This window comes from Athene noctua, chromosome 32, assembly GCF_965140245.1.
Source record: "Athene noctua chromosome 32, bAthNoc1.hap1.1, whole genome shotgun sequence".
NCBI classification, from domain to species: domain Eukaryota; kingdom Metazoa; phylum Chordata; class Aves; order Strigiformes; family Strigidae; genus Athene; species Athene noctua.
This window is the reverse complement of record NC_134068.1, coordinates 1,506,232-1,525,069: the sequence shown is the minus strand read 5'-3', so window position 1 is coordinate 1,525,069 and position 18,838 is coordinate 1,506,232. Positions and strand designations below refer to the sequence as shown.

Below are 18,838 nucleotides of genomic sequence, written 5' to 3'. Positions count from 1 at the left end.
CTGCCCGAGGGTAGCTACTGGTGGGCGGGATTATGCAAAATTAGGGGGCGGGTCACGGCAGCGGGACATGTAAATGAGGTCCGGCGCGCCGAAATAAGTGGGCGGGGATACGTAAATCTGGGGTGAGAGCGCGAATTGGTGAGTGGGCGTGGCTATACAAATCAGGAGCCCGGAGATAGGGCGACGCGTGGTTGTTTGGGCGTGGTTATTCAAATAAGGAGGGCGTGGCCCGCGTTCGCACGCCGTTGTGCCGTCGCCCGGGGGGGGGGGGGGGGGCCTGTACTGTGAGCCGGGGGCGGAGCCTCTGTGACGTCATCACCGCCAACAGGTGGCCAGGCGGCCCCTCTGAAGCCGTCGCTGAGCCTGTGACGTCACAGCCACGGCGGCCCAGGCGGTGTTGTCTCCGTGGTGACGTCACTCTCCACCGCCCCCGTGCCTTTTTCTGCCCTGTGACGTCACCGCTCTGCGACACACACCCCCCGCCTGCGCCCGGGAGCCGGTCGAGGCCCCTCCCACGGTCATGACGTCACCCCCCCGGGGAAAGGGGCGGTGCCGAGCGCTGATTGGCGGGTCTCTCGCGGGCGCTGATTGGTCCGGCGAGGCGCAGGCGCTGATTGGCCGGGCGGCGCGTGCGCGGCGGCGCCGAGACCCAAGATGGCGGCGGAGCGGGCCGAGGCGGCGGCCGGTGGCGGCAGCGGCGGCGCGGGGGGGCCCGGAGCAGGCGGGGGGGGCAGCGGCGGGGGCGCGGGGGAGCTGCCGCCCTACGCGGGCTGGGCCCCGGCTGAGCTCCAGGCCACGCTGGCCGGGATCGGCGCCCCCGCCCAAGGTGGGCCCGGGGGGGCTTCCCTGGGGGAAGGGGGGCGCGGGGGGTCCCCAGGGGTGGTTGGGGGGTCCCCAGGGGTGATTGGGGGGTCACTGGGGTATTTGGGGGTCCTCAGGGCTGATTAGGGGGTCACTGGGGTATTTGCGGCTTCCCAGGGGTGGTTGGGGGGTCACTGGGGTATTTGGGGGTCCCTAGGGGTGGTTGGGGGGTCACTGGGGTATTTGGGGGTCCCCAGGAGTGATTGGGGGGTCACTGGGGCATTTGGGGGTCCCCAGGGGTGGTTGGGGGGTCACTGGGGTATTTGGGGCTTCCCAGGGGTGGTTGGGGGGTCACTGGGGTATTTGGGGGTCCCTAGGGGTGATTGGGGGGTCACTGGGGCATTTGGGGGTCCCCAGGGGTGGTTGGGGGGTCACTGGGGTATTTGGGGCTTCCCAGGGGTGATTGGGGGGTCACTGGGGTATTTGGGGGTCCCCAGGGGTGGTTGGGGGTCACTCGGGGTCCTTAGGGGTTGGGGGGGGGCAGAGATATTTGGGGGTCGCTAGGGTGATGGGGGGGGGTATTGGGGGCTGGAGGGGGGCAGAGGTATTTGGGGGGGGTCAGGGAGGGTCCTTAGGGGCCAAGGGGGGAGCAGAAGTATTTGGGAGACCCTGCGGATGATTGGGGGGGTCACGGGGGGGGCAGAGATACTTGGGGGTCCATAGGAGTGATGGGGGGGGTCACGGGGGGCTGGGGGGGGGGCAGAACTATTTGGGGTGACTGAGGGGTCAGGGATAGAGGTATTTGGGGGGTGGCGAGGGGGGGGCAGAGGTATTTGGGGGTCCCTAGGGGTGATGAGGGGGGTCACTGGGGTTTGGGGGGGCCCTTAGGGGTAGTTTGGGGGTGCCAGGGCTATTTGGGGGGGGCACCGGGGGGGTAGTTGAGGAAGTAAAACGGGGTTGGGGGGAGTGCTCAGGTGTTGGGGGGCAGAATTTGGGGGCTCCCTAACAACCCCCCCTGTGCCCCCCCAGGTACCCGGGAGGAGCTGGTGGAGCGGCTGCAGGCCTACACTATGCAGGTGAGACCCCCCCGGGCCCCCCCTTGGGATGGGGGGGCCCCAATATCCCTCACACCCCCCCACACCCCCCAGTCCTTTTGGGGTGCCCATCCCCGATCCTTGTGCCACCCACATCCCCTTAGAGTGGTTGGGGGGGTGGGAGCCCCTCATTCTTTATGGGGGGGGGGTCCTGAACCCCCACATCCCTTTGGGGGGGTCCTGAACCCCCACATTTTCTCGGGGGGGGTCTCCTTTTACTCCCCATTATGTATCAGCCCCCCCAATTCTTTTGGGGTGCTTGTCCCTGATGTTTGTGGCACCCACATCCCCTCGGGGTAGGCGTGGGGGGGTCCTAAACACCCACATTGCTTTGGGGGGGTCCCCTCATTCCCTAGGGGGGTCCTGAACCCCCAAATTTTCATGTTGGGGGGGGCGTCCCTCTCACTTTCCATTATCCCCCCCCCTAGACTGGGATCGTCCTGAGTCGCCCCGTCCTGCGCCCCGAGGAGGGGGACAAGGCTGCCCAGCCCCCGCTGCCAGCACAGGTGGGGGGGGCCCCCCCAAAAGTGGGGGGTGCTCTTTGGGGTGGGGGGGGGGGCGCAGTGGCTTCTGGGAGGGGTGAGGAGGAGTTTCAGGGGTCACTGTTATGGGGGGGGGGACAGGAAGAGGTTGGGGGGCCGTGGGGGGGGTGGGAACCCCCTCAGGCTGCTGGGTTTTGGGGGGGGGGGGGGCAGGGGGTGCTATGGGGTGGGGTAGGACCCCCCCCTCGAGGCACCCAGGTTTTTTTTCGGGGGGGGGGGGGGGGCTAAAACCCATCCAAGTTGCAAGATGGGTGCTGGGGGGTGGGGACACCCCACCCTGGGGTACCTAATTTGGGGGTGGGGGGGCCGTGGGTGTTCTGAGGGTGGTGGGACCCCCCCAGGGTGCCTTATTTTTGGGGTGGGGGCGTGTGGGTGCTCCAAATGGGTGCAGAGACTCATTCTCCTCCTCTGCCCCCCCCCCCCAGCTACCCGGCCTGCCCCTGCAGCACCCATTGGTGCCCCCCCCTCCCCCCCCCGGGCTGGGGCTGAGCTACGGGCTGGGGGTGGGGGTGCCCCCCCCGCCGCCCCCCCCCGGGCTGCGGGGGCCGGGGGCCGAGGGGCTGTCGGAGGAGGAGCGGCTGACGCTGGCCCAGCAGCAAGCGGCCCTGCTGCTGCAGGAGGAGAGGGCGCAGCAGGTGAGGGGGGGGCACCCATGGGTGGGGGGGGCACCCATGGGTGGGGGGAGAGCCTGGGGGAATGGGGGAGGCTGGGGAGCACCCAGGGGGAGGGGTTAGAGGGGGTGAAGCAGCTTCTGGGGGACACGCACGCCGCTGGGCGAAGAGCGCGGCGGGGAGCACCCATGGGTGGGCGATCCGCGGGTGTTGGGGGGGGGCCTGTGGGTCTGTGGGTGCTGGGGGGGGCGCTGCTGACATGGCGGGGTCGCCGGCTGTGGCTACGGGGGCGCCCGCGGGCGCGGTGAATACGTGGTGCCCCTATGGGTGCCGCGGGGGGGGGGGCTGCGGACACAGGCGGCACCCATGGGTGCCGGGGACGTGTGGGAGGGCCGGGGGGGTGGTTGTGGGTGCACGAAGCGCCTGCAGGTGTCGGAGCATTGCGAGAGCAGCGTGGGGCACCCGTGGGTGCCGGGCGGTTGTCGCGGGCGCGGGAACGCCCGCGAGCGGTCCGTCAGCACCCATGGGTGCTCCGAACGCTCTCGGCAGGGCCAGCACCCGTTCGGGGACAAGGCGAAGGAGCAGGAGCTGCTGGAGCAGCAGAAGCGGGTGAGAACGCGGTAGGGGGGGCACCCGTGGGTGGGGGCCGGGGTCAGGAGCACCCGTGGGTGCAGGACGGTTGTGGGTGAGAGAGCAGGCGGGGGGTCGGGGACAGGCGTGGGGCGTGGGAGCGGGTGCGGGGGGGCACCCGTGGGTGCTCCCGTCACCCGTGGGCGCCCCGCAGGCAGCGGTGCTGCTGGAGCAGGAGCGGCAGCAGGAGATGGCCAAGCTGGCACCCGCCGTGCCACGACCCCCCCCCGACGTGGCACCCATGGGTGCTCGCGCTCCCATGCCCCCCCGAGGTGAGTGTCACCACCCCGGGGGTGGGGGGGGGCACCCTGCTTCCCCTCGCTGGTGCCCCCCCCCCCCCCGTTCACCTTCACCTTTTGCCCTCCCACAGGCGGCACCCCCATGGGTGCCCCCATGCCCGGGGTGCCCATGGGTGCCCCCCGCCCCCGCGGGCCCCCGCCCCCCCCCGGGGAGGAGAGCAGAGAGGTGGGTGAGGGGGGGCCGGGGTGGTTTGGGGTGGCGGGGGGGGGTCTCTTGGGTGCCTAAGTCTTGGGGGGGGGGGGGGGGGGTGTCTCCCAGGTGTCTGAGTCCTCCGCATGGGTGGGGGTCACCTGGAGATCTCCATTTTTTTGGGGGGGGGGGGTCTCTCAGGTGTCTGGGTGTTTGGGGGGGGGGTCTCTCAGGTGTCTGGGTGTTTGGGGGGGGTCTCCCAGGTGTCTGGGTGTTTGGGGGGGGTCTCCCAGGTGTCTGGGTGTTTGGGGGGGGGCTCCCAGGTGTCTGGGTGTTTGGGGGGGGGTCTCTCAGGTGTCTGGGTGTTTGGGGGGGGGTCTCTCAGGTGTCTGGGTGTTTGGGGGGGGGTCTCTCAAGTGTCTGGGTGTTTTGGGGGGGCTCCCAGGTGTCTGGGTGTTTGGGGGGGGGCTCCCAGGTGTCTGGGTGTTTGGGGGGGGGTCTCCCAGGTGTCTGGGTGTTTGGGGGGGGGTCTCCCAGGTGTCTGGGTGTTTTGGGGGGGGTCTCCCAGGTGTCTGGGTGTTTGGGGGGGGGGGCTCCCAGGTGTTTGGGGGGGGGGCTCCCAGGTGTCTGGGTGTTTGGGGGGGGTCTCTCAGGTGTCTGGGTGTTTTGGGGGGGTCTCCCAGGTGTCTGTGTTCTCCAGATGGGTGGGGGGGGTCTCTTGGGCACCTCAGGTTTTTGGGTGGGGGTCTCTTGGGTGCCTGGGTGGTTTTGGGTGGGGGCGGGCCTCCCAACTGTCTCTTTTCTCTGAATGGGTGGGGGGCACCTGGACACCTCAATTTTTTTTGGGGGGGGGGGTCTCCCAAATGCCTGCGCTCTCCAAATGGGTGGGGGGGTCTCCTGGATACCTTTTTTTCGGGGGTGGGGGGGTCTCTTGGGTGCTTGGGTCCTTTGGGGGGCTCTTTCCCAGATGTCTGTGTTCTCTAGATGGGGGGGGGGTCCCTGGACACCTCATTTTTTTGGGGTGGGGGCTCTCTTGGATATCTTCATCTTGGGTTTTCTTTTGGGGGGGGGGGGGGGGTCTCTTGGGTGCCTGCATTCCTTGGGTGGGGGTCTCCTAAATGTCTGGGCTCTCAGGATGGGTGGGGGGTCTCCTGGCCACCTCAGTTTTTTGGGTGGGGGTCTCTTGGGTGTTTGAATTATTATTTTTTTGGGGGGGGGGGGTCACCTCGGGTGCCTGGGTCCTTTGGGTAGGGGTCTCCCAAATGCCTGGGTCCTCCGGATGGGTGGGGGAGGTCTCTTAGGTGCCTGTTTTTTTTTTTTTTTTTTTGCTGGGGGGTGTCTGTTGGGTGTCTCTGTTCTTTGGGTGGGGGGGTGCCAGTGGGTCTCCTGACCCCCCCCTCCGCCGCCCCCCTGCAGCCAGACGACCCAACCGTGGGCCCCAAGATCCCGCAGGCGCTGGAGAAGATCCTGCAGCTGAAGGAGATCCGGCAGGAGGAGCTGATCACCGTCCCCGGGCTCTCGGGTGAGCCCACCCAGCACCCATGGGTGCCTCTGGGTGAGGGGGGGGGCAGCACCCAGACCCCCACCCATTCCCCAAACCCCCCCCCTCATCCCCACAGCTGAGGACGAAATGGAGACGGAGCCGCGAGCGTCGGCGTCGGCCTCGGAGGCGGAGGAAGACGCCGCGTTGTCCAAAAAAGAGGTGGGGGCCGGGGGGGGCGCGCCCCCCACCCATGGTGACACCGAAGGGGTCCCTTTGGGTCCCTTTAGGGGGGTGCTGGGCACCCTCAGGTCACTTATGTCACCGTTTTGTTTGTCCCCCCCCGCCCCAGCGCAACCGCAAACGCCGCAACCGCAAGAAGAAGAAGCGGGGGCGGGCGCGGGAAGGGGCGCCCCCCCCACCCCGAGGGGACCCCGAAACCCCCGGGGACACCCCGGCTGTGGAGATCGAATACGTCACCGAGGAACCCGAGATCTACGACCCCAATTTTGTGTTTTTTAAGAGGATTTTTGAAGCTTTTAAGGTATCGGGGTGGGGGCACCCAGTGGGTGCGTGGGGTTGGGGTGGGGGGTGTGGCAGGAATTTGGGGTGTCCCCTGGGTGCCCCCGCTGGCGGCAGATTGTGGTTTTGAGGAGAATTTTTGGTGTCTTTAAGGGGGTTGTAGGGGGGTGGGGGGCACCCATGGGTGCTGGGGGGGTGGCAGCACCCCAGGGAGTCCCTTAACTGCACCCATGGGTGACAAATTGTCTTTTTTAGGAGAATTTTTGGTGTTTTTAAGGTGGTGCTCGTAGTGGGGGGCACCCATGGGTGCTGGGGGGGTGGCAGCCCCCCAGGGAGTCCCTTAACTGCACCCAAGGGTGACAGATTATCTTTTTTAGGAGAATTTTTGATGTTTTTAAGGTGGTGGTTATAGTGGGGGGCACCCATGGGTGCTTGGGGGCTGGAAGCCCCCCAGGGAGTCCCTTAACTGCACCCAAGGGTGACAGATTATCTTTTTTAGGAGAATTTTTGATGTTTTTAAGGTGGTGGTTATAGTGGGGGGCACCCATGGGTGCTTGGGGGCTGGAAGCCCCCCAGGGAGTCCCTTAACTGCACCCATGGGTGACAGATTGTCTTTTTTAGGAGAATTTTTGGTGTTTTTAAGGTGGTGCTCGTAGTGGGGGGCACCCATGGGTGCTGGGGGGGTGGCAGCCCCCCAGGGAGTCCCTTAACTGCACCCAAGGGTGACAGATTATCTTTTTTAGGAGAATTTTTGGTGTTTTTAAGGTGGTGCTCGTAGTGGGGGGCACCCATGGGTGCTGGGGGGGTGGCAGCCCCCCAGGGAGTCCCTTAACTGCACCCATGGGGGACAAACTGTCTTTTTTAGGAGAATTTTTGATGTTTTTAAGGTGGTGCTCGTAGTGGGGGGCACCCATGGGTGCTGGGGGGTGGCAGCACCCTGGGGTGTTCCTGTGTATTACCCAGCAGCACCCATAAATGTCAGATTGTTTGTTTTTAGCAGAATTTTTGCTGTTTTCAGGCTTTCGGGTAGGGTGGGGGGCACCCATGGGTGCTTGGGGGGTGGCAGCACCCCAGGATGCTCCCGTGCATCACGCAGTAGCACCCATAGGTGGCAAATTTTGTGTTTTACGGCAATTTTTGATGATTTCAAGGTAGGGGTTGGGCGGGGGGCACCCAGTGGGTGCTGTGGGGGTGGCAGCACCCTGGTGTGTCACCTATCAGTACCTACAAGTGACAGAATTTGGGTTTTCAGGGAAATTTTCGGTGAGATTTTAATTTGGCAGCCAGGTGGGTGTGTGGCACCCATGGGTGCTTGAGGGTGGCAGCACCTCAGGGTGGCCTTAGGTGCCTCCTGATTGTCCCCCTAAGGGACAAATTGTCTGTTTCTAGAAGAAATTTGGGTGTTTTTAAGGGGTCGCCTGGGCTGGTGGCATCCGGGGTGGAGGGCACCCAGTGGGTGCTGTTGGGGGTGCGTCAGCACCTCAGGGTGGCCTTGGGTGCCCCTCAGCTGCGCCCGTAAGTGACGGGTTGTTTCTAGAAGAATTTTGGGTGTTTTTAAAGCGTCGCCAAGGTTGGTGGCATCTGGGGTGGGCTAGGCGCACCCAGTGGGTGCTGGGTGGGGGTGGCAGCACCCTGGGGTGCCCCTGAGCACCCACAACGTCCTCATCGTGTGTCCCCCCCCCCCACCCCGTAGTTGACAGATGACGTCAAGAAGGACAAGGAGAAGGAGCCGGACAAGGCGGACAGGCCCGAAAGTGCCACCGTCCCCAAAAAAAAGGGCTTCGAGGACGGGCACAAGGGCAGCGAGGACGACAGCTCCGAGGACGAGCAGGTCGGGGCGGCGGGGACATTGGGGTGACACCGCGGGGACAAAGGCGGGGTGACACCTCCAGGGTGGGGCATGGGGGTGAGGGGTGGCAGCGGGGGCTGGTGCTGAGGTGGTGGTGGCTTTTGGGGGGGGGGGGCCTGGGTGACAGGAGAGAGTTTAGGAGGGGACCAGTCACCAGGATGGCCCTGGGTGGGGACAGGGGTGACAGGAGGGGCTCTGGGGTGGGGACAGACCCTGAGGTGGCACATGGGTGACATGAGGGACTCTAGGAGGGTGACAGTCACCAAGGTGGTCCTGGGTGGGACCTGGGTGACAGGAGGGGCTCTGAGGTGGGGACATGGGTGATAGGAGGGACTTTAGGAGGGAGACAGTCCCCTGGGTGGGACCTGGGTGACAGGAGGGGCTTTGAGGTGGGGACATGGGTGACATGAGGGACTTTAGGAGGGGGACAGTCCCCTGGGTGGGACCTGGGTGCCAGGAGGGGCTTTGAGGTGGGGACATGGGTGACATGAGGGACTTTAGGAGGGGGACAGTCCCCTGGGTGGGACCTGGGTGACAGGAGGGGCTCTGGGAGTGGGGACAGACCCTGAGGTAGCACGTGGGTGACATGAGGGGCTTTGGGGTGGGGACATGGGTGACAGGAGGGACTTTGGGAGGGTAACAGTCCCTAAGGTGGCTCTGGGTGGGGATGGGTGACAGGAGGGGCTCTGGGGTGGGGACATGGGTAACGGGAGGGACTGTAGGAAGGGGACAGTCTCCAGGGTGGCCCTGGGTGACAGGAGGAGCTCTGGGGTGGGGACAGAGGTGACAGAAGGGACTTTAGGAGAGGGACAGTCCCCTGGGTGGGACCTGGGTGACAGGAGGGGCTCTGGGGTGGGGACAGGGGACAGGGACAGTGGCTGGGTGCCATCAGGGCCTGGCAGGAGGGAGGTGCCACCCTGCGGGTGTCCGTGTCCCCCCCAGGAGAAGAAGCCGGAGGTCCCCAAACTCTCCAAGAAGAAGCTGCGGCGCATGAACCGCTTCACCGTGGCCGAGCTGAAGCAGGTGCCAACCCCTGGGGACATGTCCCCTGTCCCCCTTCCTGTCCCCAGGGTCCCTGGGCCATCGCCCTGCGCCCAGGTGCCACCCAAAGCTGGGTGGCAGGGGATGGACAGCGGTGACCTGGGACCCAGTGTGCCCCGGGAGCCCGGCTGGGGACACCTGAGCTGGCCTGGGGGTGGCCTGTCCCCACCTGAGGGACAACAAATGTCATCTGGGTCACCCTGAGGGGCCTTACGGTCACTGTGAGAGCTCCTTGGGGACACTAGTGCCACCCTGGGTGCTGTGTGGCCACCCAGGGAGTCCCCTGGGACACTTGTGTCACCCTGGGGTGCCCTGCGTTCCCCTTGGGACTCTTGGGGACGCTGGTGTCCCCTCGGGGTGGCCTGTGTCCCACCATGAAGCTTTTCAGGGACTCTGATGCCACCCTGGGGCACCCTGTGTTCTACTTGTGACATTTTTGGGCACGCTGGTGCCACTCTGGGGTGCCCGGTGTCCCCATTGAGACTTTTTTGGGCACACTGGTGTCATCCTGGGGTGCCTATACCCACCCATAGAGGTCACTGGGGACACTGGTGTCACCCTGGGGTGACTGTACCCACCCACGAAGGATTCTGCGGGCACTGGTGTCACCCTGTGGTGCCTATATCCAGCCCTGAAGGTCACTGGGGACACTGGTGTCGCCCTGGGGTGCCTTTACCCACCCACAGTGGTCACTGGGGACACTGGTGCCACCCTGGGGTCGCTGTATCCAGCCCTGATCGTCACTGGGAGCACTGGTGCCACCTTGGGGTGCCCTGTGTTCCCCTTGAGACCCTTCTGGGGACACTGGTGCCATTTTGGGGTTCTTGTACCCAGCCCCGAAGGCCACTGGGAGCACTGGTGCCACCTTGGGGTGCCCTGTGTTCCCCTTGAGACCCTTCTGGGGACACTGGTGCCATTTTGGGGTTCTTGTACCCAGCCCCGAAGGCCACTGGGAGCACTGGTGCCACCTTGGGGTGCCCTGTGTTCCCCTTGAGACCCTTCTGGGGACACTGGTGCCATTTTGGGGTTCTTGTACCCAGCCCCGAAGGCCACTGGGAGCACTGGTGCCACCTTGGGGTGCCCTGTGTTCCCCGTGAGACCCTTCTGGGGACACAAGTGCCACCCTGGGGTCCCTGTACCCACCCACAAAGGTCACTGGGGACACTGGTGCCACCCTGGGGTCGCTGTATCCAGCCCTGATCGTCACTGGGGACACTGGTGCCACCTTGGGGTGCCCTGTGTTCCCCGTGAGACCCTTCTGGGGACACAAGTGCCACTCTGGGGTGCCTGTACCCACCCACAGAGGTCACTGGGGACACTGGTGTCACCCTGGGGATGCTCCACCCAACCCACAAAGCTCACTTGTGTCACCTTGGGATGTCCCCAATGTCTCCTTTGTCCCCCCACTTCAAGCCACCTTGGGGGTGACTATACCCCACCACCCAACTGTCCCCCGCAGCTGGTGGCCCGCCCAGACGTGGTGGAGATGCACGACGTGACGGCGCAGGACCCCAAACTCTTGGTGCACCTCAAAGCCACCCGGAACTCGGTGCCCGTCCCCCGCCATTGGTGCTTCAAGCGCAAGTACCTGCAGGGCAAAAGGGGCATCGAGAAGCCGCCCTTCGAGCTGCCTGACTTCATCAAGCGCACGGGCATCCAGGAGATGCGCGAGGCCCTGCAGGAGAAGGTGACATTATCCTGGTGGCACCTCGAGGGGACGGAGGGGGGTTGGGTGCCCGGTTGGGGTTGTAGGGAGGGGCGAAGCGCCTGGTGTGGGGGCGTTGGGGACGTCGCGGTTGGACATCTTGGGGTTTGGGGGTGTTGAGGGGCGTGTTTGGGGATCGGGGACGTCATGGTTGGAGATTTGGGGCTTCGGGGGCGTCGCGCTCGGAGATTTGGGGCTTCGGGGGCGTCGCGCTCGGAGATTTGGGGCTTCGGGGGCGTCGCGGTCGGAGATTTGGGGCTTTGGGGGCGTCGCGCTCGGAGATTTGGGGCTTTGGGGGCGTCGCGGTTGGACATATTGGGGTTTGGGGGTGTTGTAGGTGCGTGTTTGGGGATTCGGGGACATCGTGCTTGGACATCTTGGGCGTTGGGGACGTCGTGGTTGGACATTGGGGCTTTGGGGACGTCACGGTTGGACATCTTGGGTGTTGGGGACGTCGTGGTTGGACATCTTGGGTGTTGGGGACGTCGCGGGTGGCCGTTAGGCGCTTTGGGGACGTCGCGGGTGGCCGTTGGGCCCTCCGGGGACACTCCGGACGTCCCCAAACCCGCTGTTTTCCCCGTCGCCCGCTGCAGGAGGAGCAGAAAACGATGAAATCGAAAATGCGGGAGAAAGTTCGGCCCAAAATGGGCAAAATCGACATCGACTACCAAAAGCTGCACGACGCCTTCTTCAAGTGGCAGACGAAGCCCAAGCTGACCATCCACGGCGACCTCTACTACGAGGTGGGTGCCCCCACCCATGGGTGCCCCCCCTGCACCCTCGTGTCACACCCACCCCCCTGGGATTTGTCACCTTTGGGCGTGGGGGGGGGTGTCCCCACCCCCCAGCACCCTGGGAGGGGATTGTGCCTGTCCCTCAGGGGTGTCCCCTGGGGTCCCCACGTCCCCTTGGCCAGGCCGCACTGTCCCTCAGGGGTGTCCCCTGGTGTCCCCATGTCCCCTTGGCCAGGCCGCACTGTCCCTCAGGGGTGTCCCCTGGGGTCCCCACGTCCCCTTGGCCAGGCCGCACTGTCCCTCAGGGGTGTCCCCTGGTGTCCCCATGTCCCCTTGGCCAGGCCGCACTGTCCCTCAGGGGTGTCCCCTGGGGTCCCCACGTCCCCTTGGCCAGGCCGCACTGTCCCTCAGGGGTGTCCCCTGGGGTCCCCACGTCCCCTTGGCCAGGCCGCACTGTCCCTCAGGGGTGTCCCCTGGGGTCCCCACGTCCCCTTGGCCAGGCCGCACTGTCCCTCAGGGGTGTCCCCTGGGGTCCCCACGTCCCCTTGGCCAGGCCGCACTGTCCCTCAGGGGTGTCCCCTGGGGTCCCCACGTCCCCTTGGCCAGGCCGCACTGTCCCTCAGGGGTGTCCCCTGGGGTCCCCACGTCCCCTTGGCCAGGCCGCACTGTCCCTCAGGGGTGTCCCCAAGTCCCTCTGTCCTCATGACTAAGCCACCCTGTCCTTGTGTCCCTTAGTGTCCCCCAGATTGTGTCCCCGTGTCCCCCAGATTGTGTCCCCATGTCCCTCAAGGGTGTCCCTGTGTCCTGCTGTCCCCTTGATGGTGCCACCCTGTCTCTCTGCCAGTGTCCCCAAGTACCTCAGGCTTGTGCCTGATGCCACCCTGTCCTTTAGGAGTGTCCCCATGTCCCCCTGACTGGGCCATTCTGTCACTCAGGGGTGTCCCTTTTTGTCTCCGTGTCCCTTTTTGTCCCCGTGTCCCTTTTTGTCCCCGTGTCCCTTTTTGTCCCCGTGTCCCTTTTTGTCCCTCAGATTGTGTCCCCGTGTCCCTCAAGCATGTCCTTGTGTCCTGCTGTCCCCCTGATGGTGCCACCCTGTCTCTGCCAGCGTCCCCAAGTACCTCAGGCTCGTGCCTGACGCCACCCTGTCCCACAAGGGTGTCCTCGTGTCCCTCTGTCCCATGACCAAGCCACCCTGTTCTTCAGGAGTGTCCCCATGTCCCCCTGACTGGGCCATTCTGTCACTCAGGGGTGTCCCCTTGTTCCTCTGTCCCCATGACCAGGCCACCCTGTCCCTCAGGAATGTCCCCATGTCCCTCAGTGTCCCCATGTCCCCCAGATTGGGCCAGTCTGTCCCTCAAGGGTGTCCCTGTGTCCTGCTGTCCCCCTGATGGTGCCACCCTGTCCCTCTGCCAGTGTCCCCAAGTACCTCAGGCTTGTCTCTTATGCCAGCCTGTCCCTCAGGGGTGTCCCTGTGTCCCTCAGGGATGTCCCCATGTCCCTCTGTCCCATGAGCAAGCCACCCTCTCCCTCAGGGATGTCCCCGTGTCCCTCAATGTCCCCCTGGCCAGGCCACCCTGTCCCTCAGGGATGTCCCCGTGTCCCTCAGTGTCCCCCTGTCCCCCTGGCCAGGCCACCCTGTCCCCCAGGGATGTCCCCGTGTCCCTCAGTGTCCCCCTGGCCAGGCCACCCTGTCCCCCAGGGATGTCCCCGTGTCCCTCAGTGTCCCCCTGGCCAGGCCACCCTGTCCCCCAGGGATGTCCCCGTGTCCCTCAGTGTCCCCCTGGCCAGGCCACCCTGTCCCTCAGGGATGTCCCCGTGTCCCTCAGTGTCCCCCTGGCCAGGCCACCCTGTCCCCCAGGGATGTCCCCGTGTCCCTCAGTGTCCCCCTGGCCAGGCCATCCTGTCCCCCAGGGATGTCCCCGTGTCCCTCAGTGTCCCCCTGGCCAGGCCACCCTGTCCCTCAGGGATGTCCCCGTGTCCCTCAGTGTCCCTCTGTCCCTCAGGGATGTCCCTGTGTCCCCCAACAATGTCCTTGTGCTCCTGCCCACCCCCGGTGACACCCTGTCCTTGTCCCCGTCCCCCAGGGGAAGGAGTTTGAGACGCGGCTGAAGGAGAAGAAGCCGGGCGACCTCTCGGACGAGCTGCGCATCGCCCTGGGCATGCCCGTGGGGCCGGTGAGCGGGGGCACCCATGGGTGCTGGGGGGGTACCCGTGGGTGCTGGGGGGAGCTCTGCATCACCTTGGACATGCCAGGAGAACCCATGGGTGCTGGGGGGGCATCTGTGAGCGGTGGAAGGGGCTGCGCATCACCCTGGGCATGCTGCGGGGGGGCACCCATGGGTGCTGGGGGAAGTTACGAAGCACCCTGGGCACGCCAGGAGCACCCGTGGGTGCAGGGGGGGCGTTTATGAGCGGTGGAAGGGGTTGCACATCGCCCTGGGCATGTTTAGGGGGCACCCATGGGTGCTGGGGGGCCATTTATGAGTGGTGGGAGGTGCTACACATCGCCCTGGCATGTTTTGGGGTCACTCACGGGAGCCGCGCACCCATGGGTGCTGGGGGGAGCTGTGCAGCACCCCGGGCATGCCAGGAGCACCCATGGGTGCTGGAGGGAACTTCAAACTGCCCTGGGGGGGGGCACCCATGGGTGCTGGGGGGGCACCTCAGTCTGGAGTTTTAGCCGGGGGGGCTACATGGGTGTCTTTAGGGTGCTGGGGGGGCACCCATGGGTGCTTGGGGTAGGGGTGGGGGAGCTGTGTGCCACCCTGGGCATTGCCAGCAAGCTGGGGGGGGGGGGCGGTGTGCCACCTATGGGTGCTGGGGGGCACCTGGAGTCAAGGGTTGGCTGGGGGGGGAGGTTGGTGGGTACCAGTGGGTGCTGGGGGGCACCCATGGGTGCTGACACACCCCCCCCGTGGTGCCGACAGAACGCGCACAAGGTGCCCCCCCCGTGGCTGATCGCCATGCAGCGCTACGGGCCCCCCCCTTCGTACCCCAACCTCAAGATCCCGGGGCTCAACTCCCCCATCCCCGAGGTGAGGGGGGGCGCTGGGTGCCGGGGGGGGGGCGCTGGGTGCCGGGGGGGGCAGATTTGGGGTCCCAGGGGGTGTGTTGGGGGGGATACTGGAGAGCCCTTGAAGGTTCATGGGTGCTCCTTTGGGTGCTGGGGGGCCGAGGGGGGGTTTTGGGGTGCTGGGGGGGGGGTGGTTTTGGGGGGGGGGGTCGTTCATGGGCAGCTCTTGTGCCCCAGGGCTGGTTTTGGGGTGTCGGGGGGGGGGACACACACGCTTATGGGCAGGTTTGATGCTCGAGCTGCTCCTCTGGGGACTTGGGGGGTGTTTGGGGGGGGGACGGAGGGATTTTGGGGTGTCTGGGGGGTGTTGGGGGTCTCTGGGGAGGGGGGGGGTTTGGGGGGGTCTCTGGGGGCCCCCTCAATCATTTTCCTGGCTCCATTGAGTAACCTGGGGGGAGTTGGGGGTTCAGGGGGGCTGGGGGGGGCTCTGGGGGGTTTGGGGGGGGTCACAGGGGGGTTTGGGGACCACAAGGGGGTTTGGGGGGGGCTCTGGGGGGTTTGGGGGGGGTCACAGGGGGTTTGGGCTCCACAAGGGGGTTTGGGGGGGGCTCTGGGGCCCCCCCAACTCTCCCCCTGGCTCCAGGGCTGCTTCTTTGGGTAACACGGAAAGGTTTGGGGGGGTTCAGAGAGAGGCAGGGGGATTTGGGGGGGGCTTCGGGGTGCGGGGGGGGTTGAGGGGGCCTCGGGAGGGTTTTGGGGTGCTCTGGGGGCCCCCCCCAACCCTCCCCCCGGCTCTAGGGCTGCTCCTTCGGGTACCACGCGGGGGGGTGGGGGAAGCCGCCCGTGGACGAGACGGGGAAGCCGCTCTACGGAGACGTCTTCGGCACCAACGCCGCCGAGTTCCAGGTATTGGGGACCCCCCCCGGACCCCCCCAAAACCCCTGGGAGACCCCCCCGGACCCCCTCAGACCCCCCCAACCCCTGGGGGGACCCCCCCAAGCTCTGCAAAGCCACCCCCATGTACCCAGAGGCACCCACGAGCCATCTAGGGGCACCCTGACCCCCTGGTTGGGGCGGAGGGGGGGGCACCTATGATTTCTCTATGCCCCCCCCCATTCTCCCGAGCAATTTGGGGACCCCCCCGAATAATTTGGGGACCCCTCCTCCATCGTGTCTCCCCCCATCGCCTAGTTTTCACACCCCAGCCTACCCCCCTCCCCCCCCCCCAACTTGCTTCCTCCTGGGCACCCATGGGCACCATCCTGGCCCCCCCTCAGCACCCATAGCCCCCCCTCAGCACCCATAGCCCCCCCCTCAGCACCCATAACCCTTCGTGCCCCCCCCAGACAATTTGGGGAGCCCCCCCCCATCCTTCTCCCTGTCCCTGCTCCACATTTGGGTGCCCCCTTATTCCAGTGGCACCCATAGTGCGTCCCCCCACTCCCGCACCCATAGTGTGTCCCCCCCCCAGCACCCATAGCCCCCCCCCCAGCACCCTGACCCCCCCCGTGCCCCCCCCCAGACGAAGGAGGAGGAGGAGGAGATCGACCGGACGCCCTGGGGGGAGCTGGAGCCCTCGGACGAAGAATCCTCGGAGGAGGAGGAGGAGGAGGAGAGCGACGAGGAGAAGCCGGACGAGACGGGCTTCATCACCCCCGCCGACAGGTTCCTGCCCCCCCCCAGCACCCATGGGTGCCCCCCGCTGTCACCCGCCCCCCCTGACCCCCCCCCCCGTTACCCCGCAGTGGCCTGATCACGCCCGGGGGCTTCTCCTCGGTGCCGGCGGGGATGGAGACCCCCGAGCTCATCGAGCTGAGGAAGAAGAAGATCGAGGAGGCCATGGATGGGTGAGGAGGGGGTCAGGGTGCTGGGGGGGGGTCTTGGGTGCTGGGGGAGGGAGGGTGGGTGCTGAGGGGGGTTTTTGGGTGCTGGGGGGGGTCAGGGTGGTGAGGGGGTGTTCTTGGGTGCTGGGGGGGGGATGTAAGGGTGCTGGGGGGGTTTGTGGGTGCTGGGTGGGTCTTGGGTGCTGAGGGGCGTTCTTGGGTGCTGGAGGGGCTCAGGATGCTGGGGGGGGTCAGGGTGCTGGGGGAGGGAGGGTGGGTGCTGAGGGGGTTTTTGGGTGCTGGGGGGGCTTGGGGGGTGGGTGGGGTGTGGAATCAGAGTTGGGGGGGTCAGGGTGCTTCTGGGGCAGTGGGGGGGGGTGCCAGGGGGGGGCTCAGGGTGCTGGAGATAGCTGGGGGGGGTGCAGGGGGGTCAGGGTAAGGACAGAGGTGGGTGCTGGCCAGGCTGTGGTGCCCCCCCCACCATTAACACCCCCACCCCCCCCCCAGGAGCGAGACCCCCCAGCTCTTCACGGTGGTCCCCGAGAAGCGCACGGCCACCGTGGGCACCGCCATGATGGGCTCCACCCACATCTACGACATGTCGGCGGTGAGGGGGGGCCGGGGGGGCCGGGGGGGCCGGGGCTCCCCTGGGGGCTGGGCCGTTAACTCTTCCCCTCCCCCAGCCCCCCCCGCTTCACCCCCCTGACTATTCGCGGCATTAAATCCAATTCCTCACAGCCCCCCCATTTCGGTGCCCCCCCCATTTTATCAATGAATATCTGGGGCATTAAATCCAATTTCTGAGCCCCCCCCTCCCCATATTAACGATTATTTGGGCCGTTAACCCTTTCAATTCCTCACAGCCCCCTAATTTCTGCGTCCCCCCCCAATTACATCGATGAATATTTGGGGCATTAAATCCAATTTCTCAAATTCCCCCCATTTCTGTGCCCCCCCCATTTTATCAATGAATATCTGGGGCATTAAATCCAATTTCTGAGCCCCCCCCTCCCCATATTAACGATTATTTGGGGTGTTAACCCTTTCAATTCCTCACAGCCCCCTAATTTCTGCGTCCCCCCCCAATTACGTCGATGAATATTTGGGGCATTAAATCCAATTTCTCAAATTCCCCCCATTTCTGTGCCCCCCCCCATTTTATCAATGAATATCCGGGGCATTAAATCCAATTTCTGAGCCCCCCCCTCCCCACTTCGACACCCATTTGGGCCGTTAACCCTTTCAGTTCCTCACAGCCCCCTAATATCTGTGTTCCCCCCCCCCCCCCCCAATTATGTCAATGAATATTTGGGGCATTAAATCCAATTTCACAAATTCCCCCCATTTCTGTGCCCCCCCCCATTTTATCAATGAATATTTGGGGCATTAAATCCAATTTCTGAGCCCCCCCTTTCCATATTAATGAACATTTGGGGTGTTAACCCTTTCAAATCCTCACAGCCCCCTAATTTCTGCGTGTCCCCCCCCCCAATTACGTCGATGAATATTTGGGGCATTAAATCCAATTTCTCAAATTCCCCCCATTTCTGTGCCCCCCCCATTTTATCAATGAATATCGGGGCATTAAAATCCAATTTCTGAGCCCCCCCCGCCCTCCCCATTTGGGCCGTTAACCCTTTCGCTTCCCAAAGCGTCATGTGTGTCATCCCCCCCCCCCCCCCCAATTTCCTCTCCCTGCTGCTTCGGGCCGTTAAAGCTCCTTCAGGTCCTCACCGCGGCCCCCCCCGCGCCGTCCGTGTGCCCCCCCGCAGGTGATGGGCCGCAAGGGCCCGGTGCCGGAGGCGCAGGGGGTGGAGGTGGCGCTGGCGCCCGAGGAGCTGGAGCTCGACCCCACGGCCATGACGCAGAAGTACGAGGAGCACGTGCGGGAGCAGCAGGCCAGGTGGAGAAGGAGGATTTCAGCGACATGGTGGCCGAACACGCCGCCAAGCAGAAGGTGGGACCGTCCCCTCCCCGTCCCCAAAGTGTCCCCAACCCGCTCTGACCCCCCCCCCCCTCCTCCCCGCCACACGTGTCCCCCTCCCCTTGCAGCAGAAGAAGCGGAAGGCTCAGCCCCAAGACGCCCGAGGGGCGGCAAGAAGTACAAGGAGTTCAAGTTCTAGGAGGGAGGGGGGTGACACGATTCTGTCACCTCCTTGTCACCCCCTTCCTGTCACCCGCCGCCACCACCACGGGGTCTGGAGTGGCGCCACGTTGTTTTCGGCTTTTGGGGACAACGGGGTGGCCCCGGCCCTGTGTGACACATGTGTGTGACCCCCCCCCCCCTTGTTTTGTAAATAAAAGGTGACTGTCCCCACCACAGCCCGCCGCCTGGCTCTGCTTGGTGTCCCCAGGGTGTCCCCTCCCATGTCCCCGGTGTCCCTAGGCTGTCCCCCGCGCCCCAGGGTGTGTCCCCCCCACCGCTGCCCCCAATGTCCCCAGGTTGTGTCATGTTGCCCCCCCCCATGTCCCCAGTGTCCCTAGGCTGTCCCCAGGCCCTGTCCCCATGTCCCCCAGGGTGTGCCCCCAATGTCACCAGGCGTTGTCCTGGTGTCCCCCCACCT

The 18,838-nt window shown here is 65.3% G+C and overlaps 1 protein-coding gene across 1 annotated transcript; it reads left to right on the top strand.

The window, feature by feature from the left end:
* The first annotated feature begins 632 nt into the window (after positions 1-632).
* On the top strand, positions 633-18,596 carry SF3B2 (splicing factor 3b subunit 2). The gene is given in 24 exon segments (XM_074930232.1): positions 633-826; positions 1,831-1,877; positions 2,324-2,414; positions 2,846-3,072; positions 3,598-3,657; positions 3,833-3,950; positions 4,049-4,147; positions 5,528-5,629; positions 5,727-5,809; positions 5,940-6,131; positions 7,803-7,940; positions 8,901-8,981; positions 10,459-10,686; positions 11,298-11,447; positions 13,523-13,612; positions 14,366-14,473; positions 15,250-15,357; positions 15,974-16,116; positions 16,197-16,298; positions 16,782-16,881; positions 18,047-18,170; positions 18,173-18,231; positions 18,327-18,360; positions 18,363-18,596. Coding segments are annotated over 24 exon segments (2,691 nt in total). The 5' UTR covers positions 633-654; the 3' UTR covers positions 18,398-18,596.
* Positions 18,597-18,838: the final 242 nt, after the last annotated feature.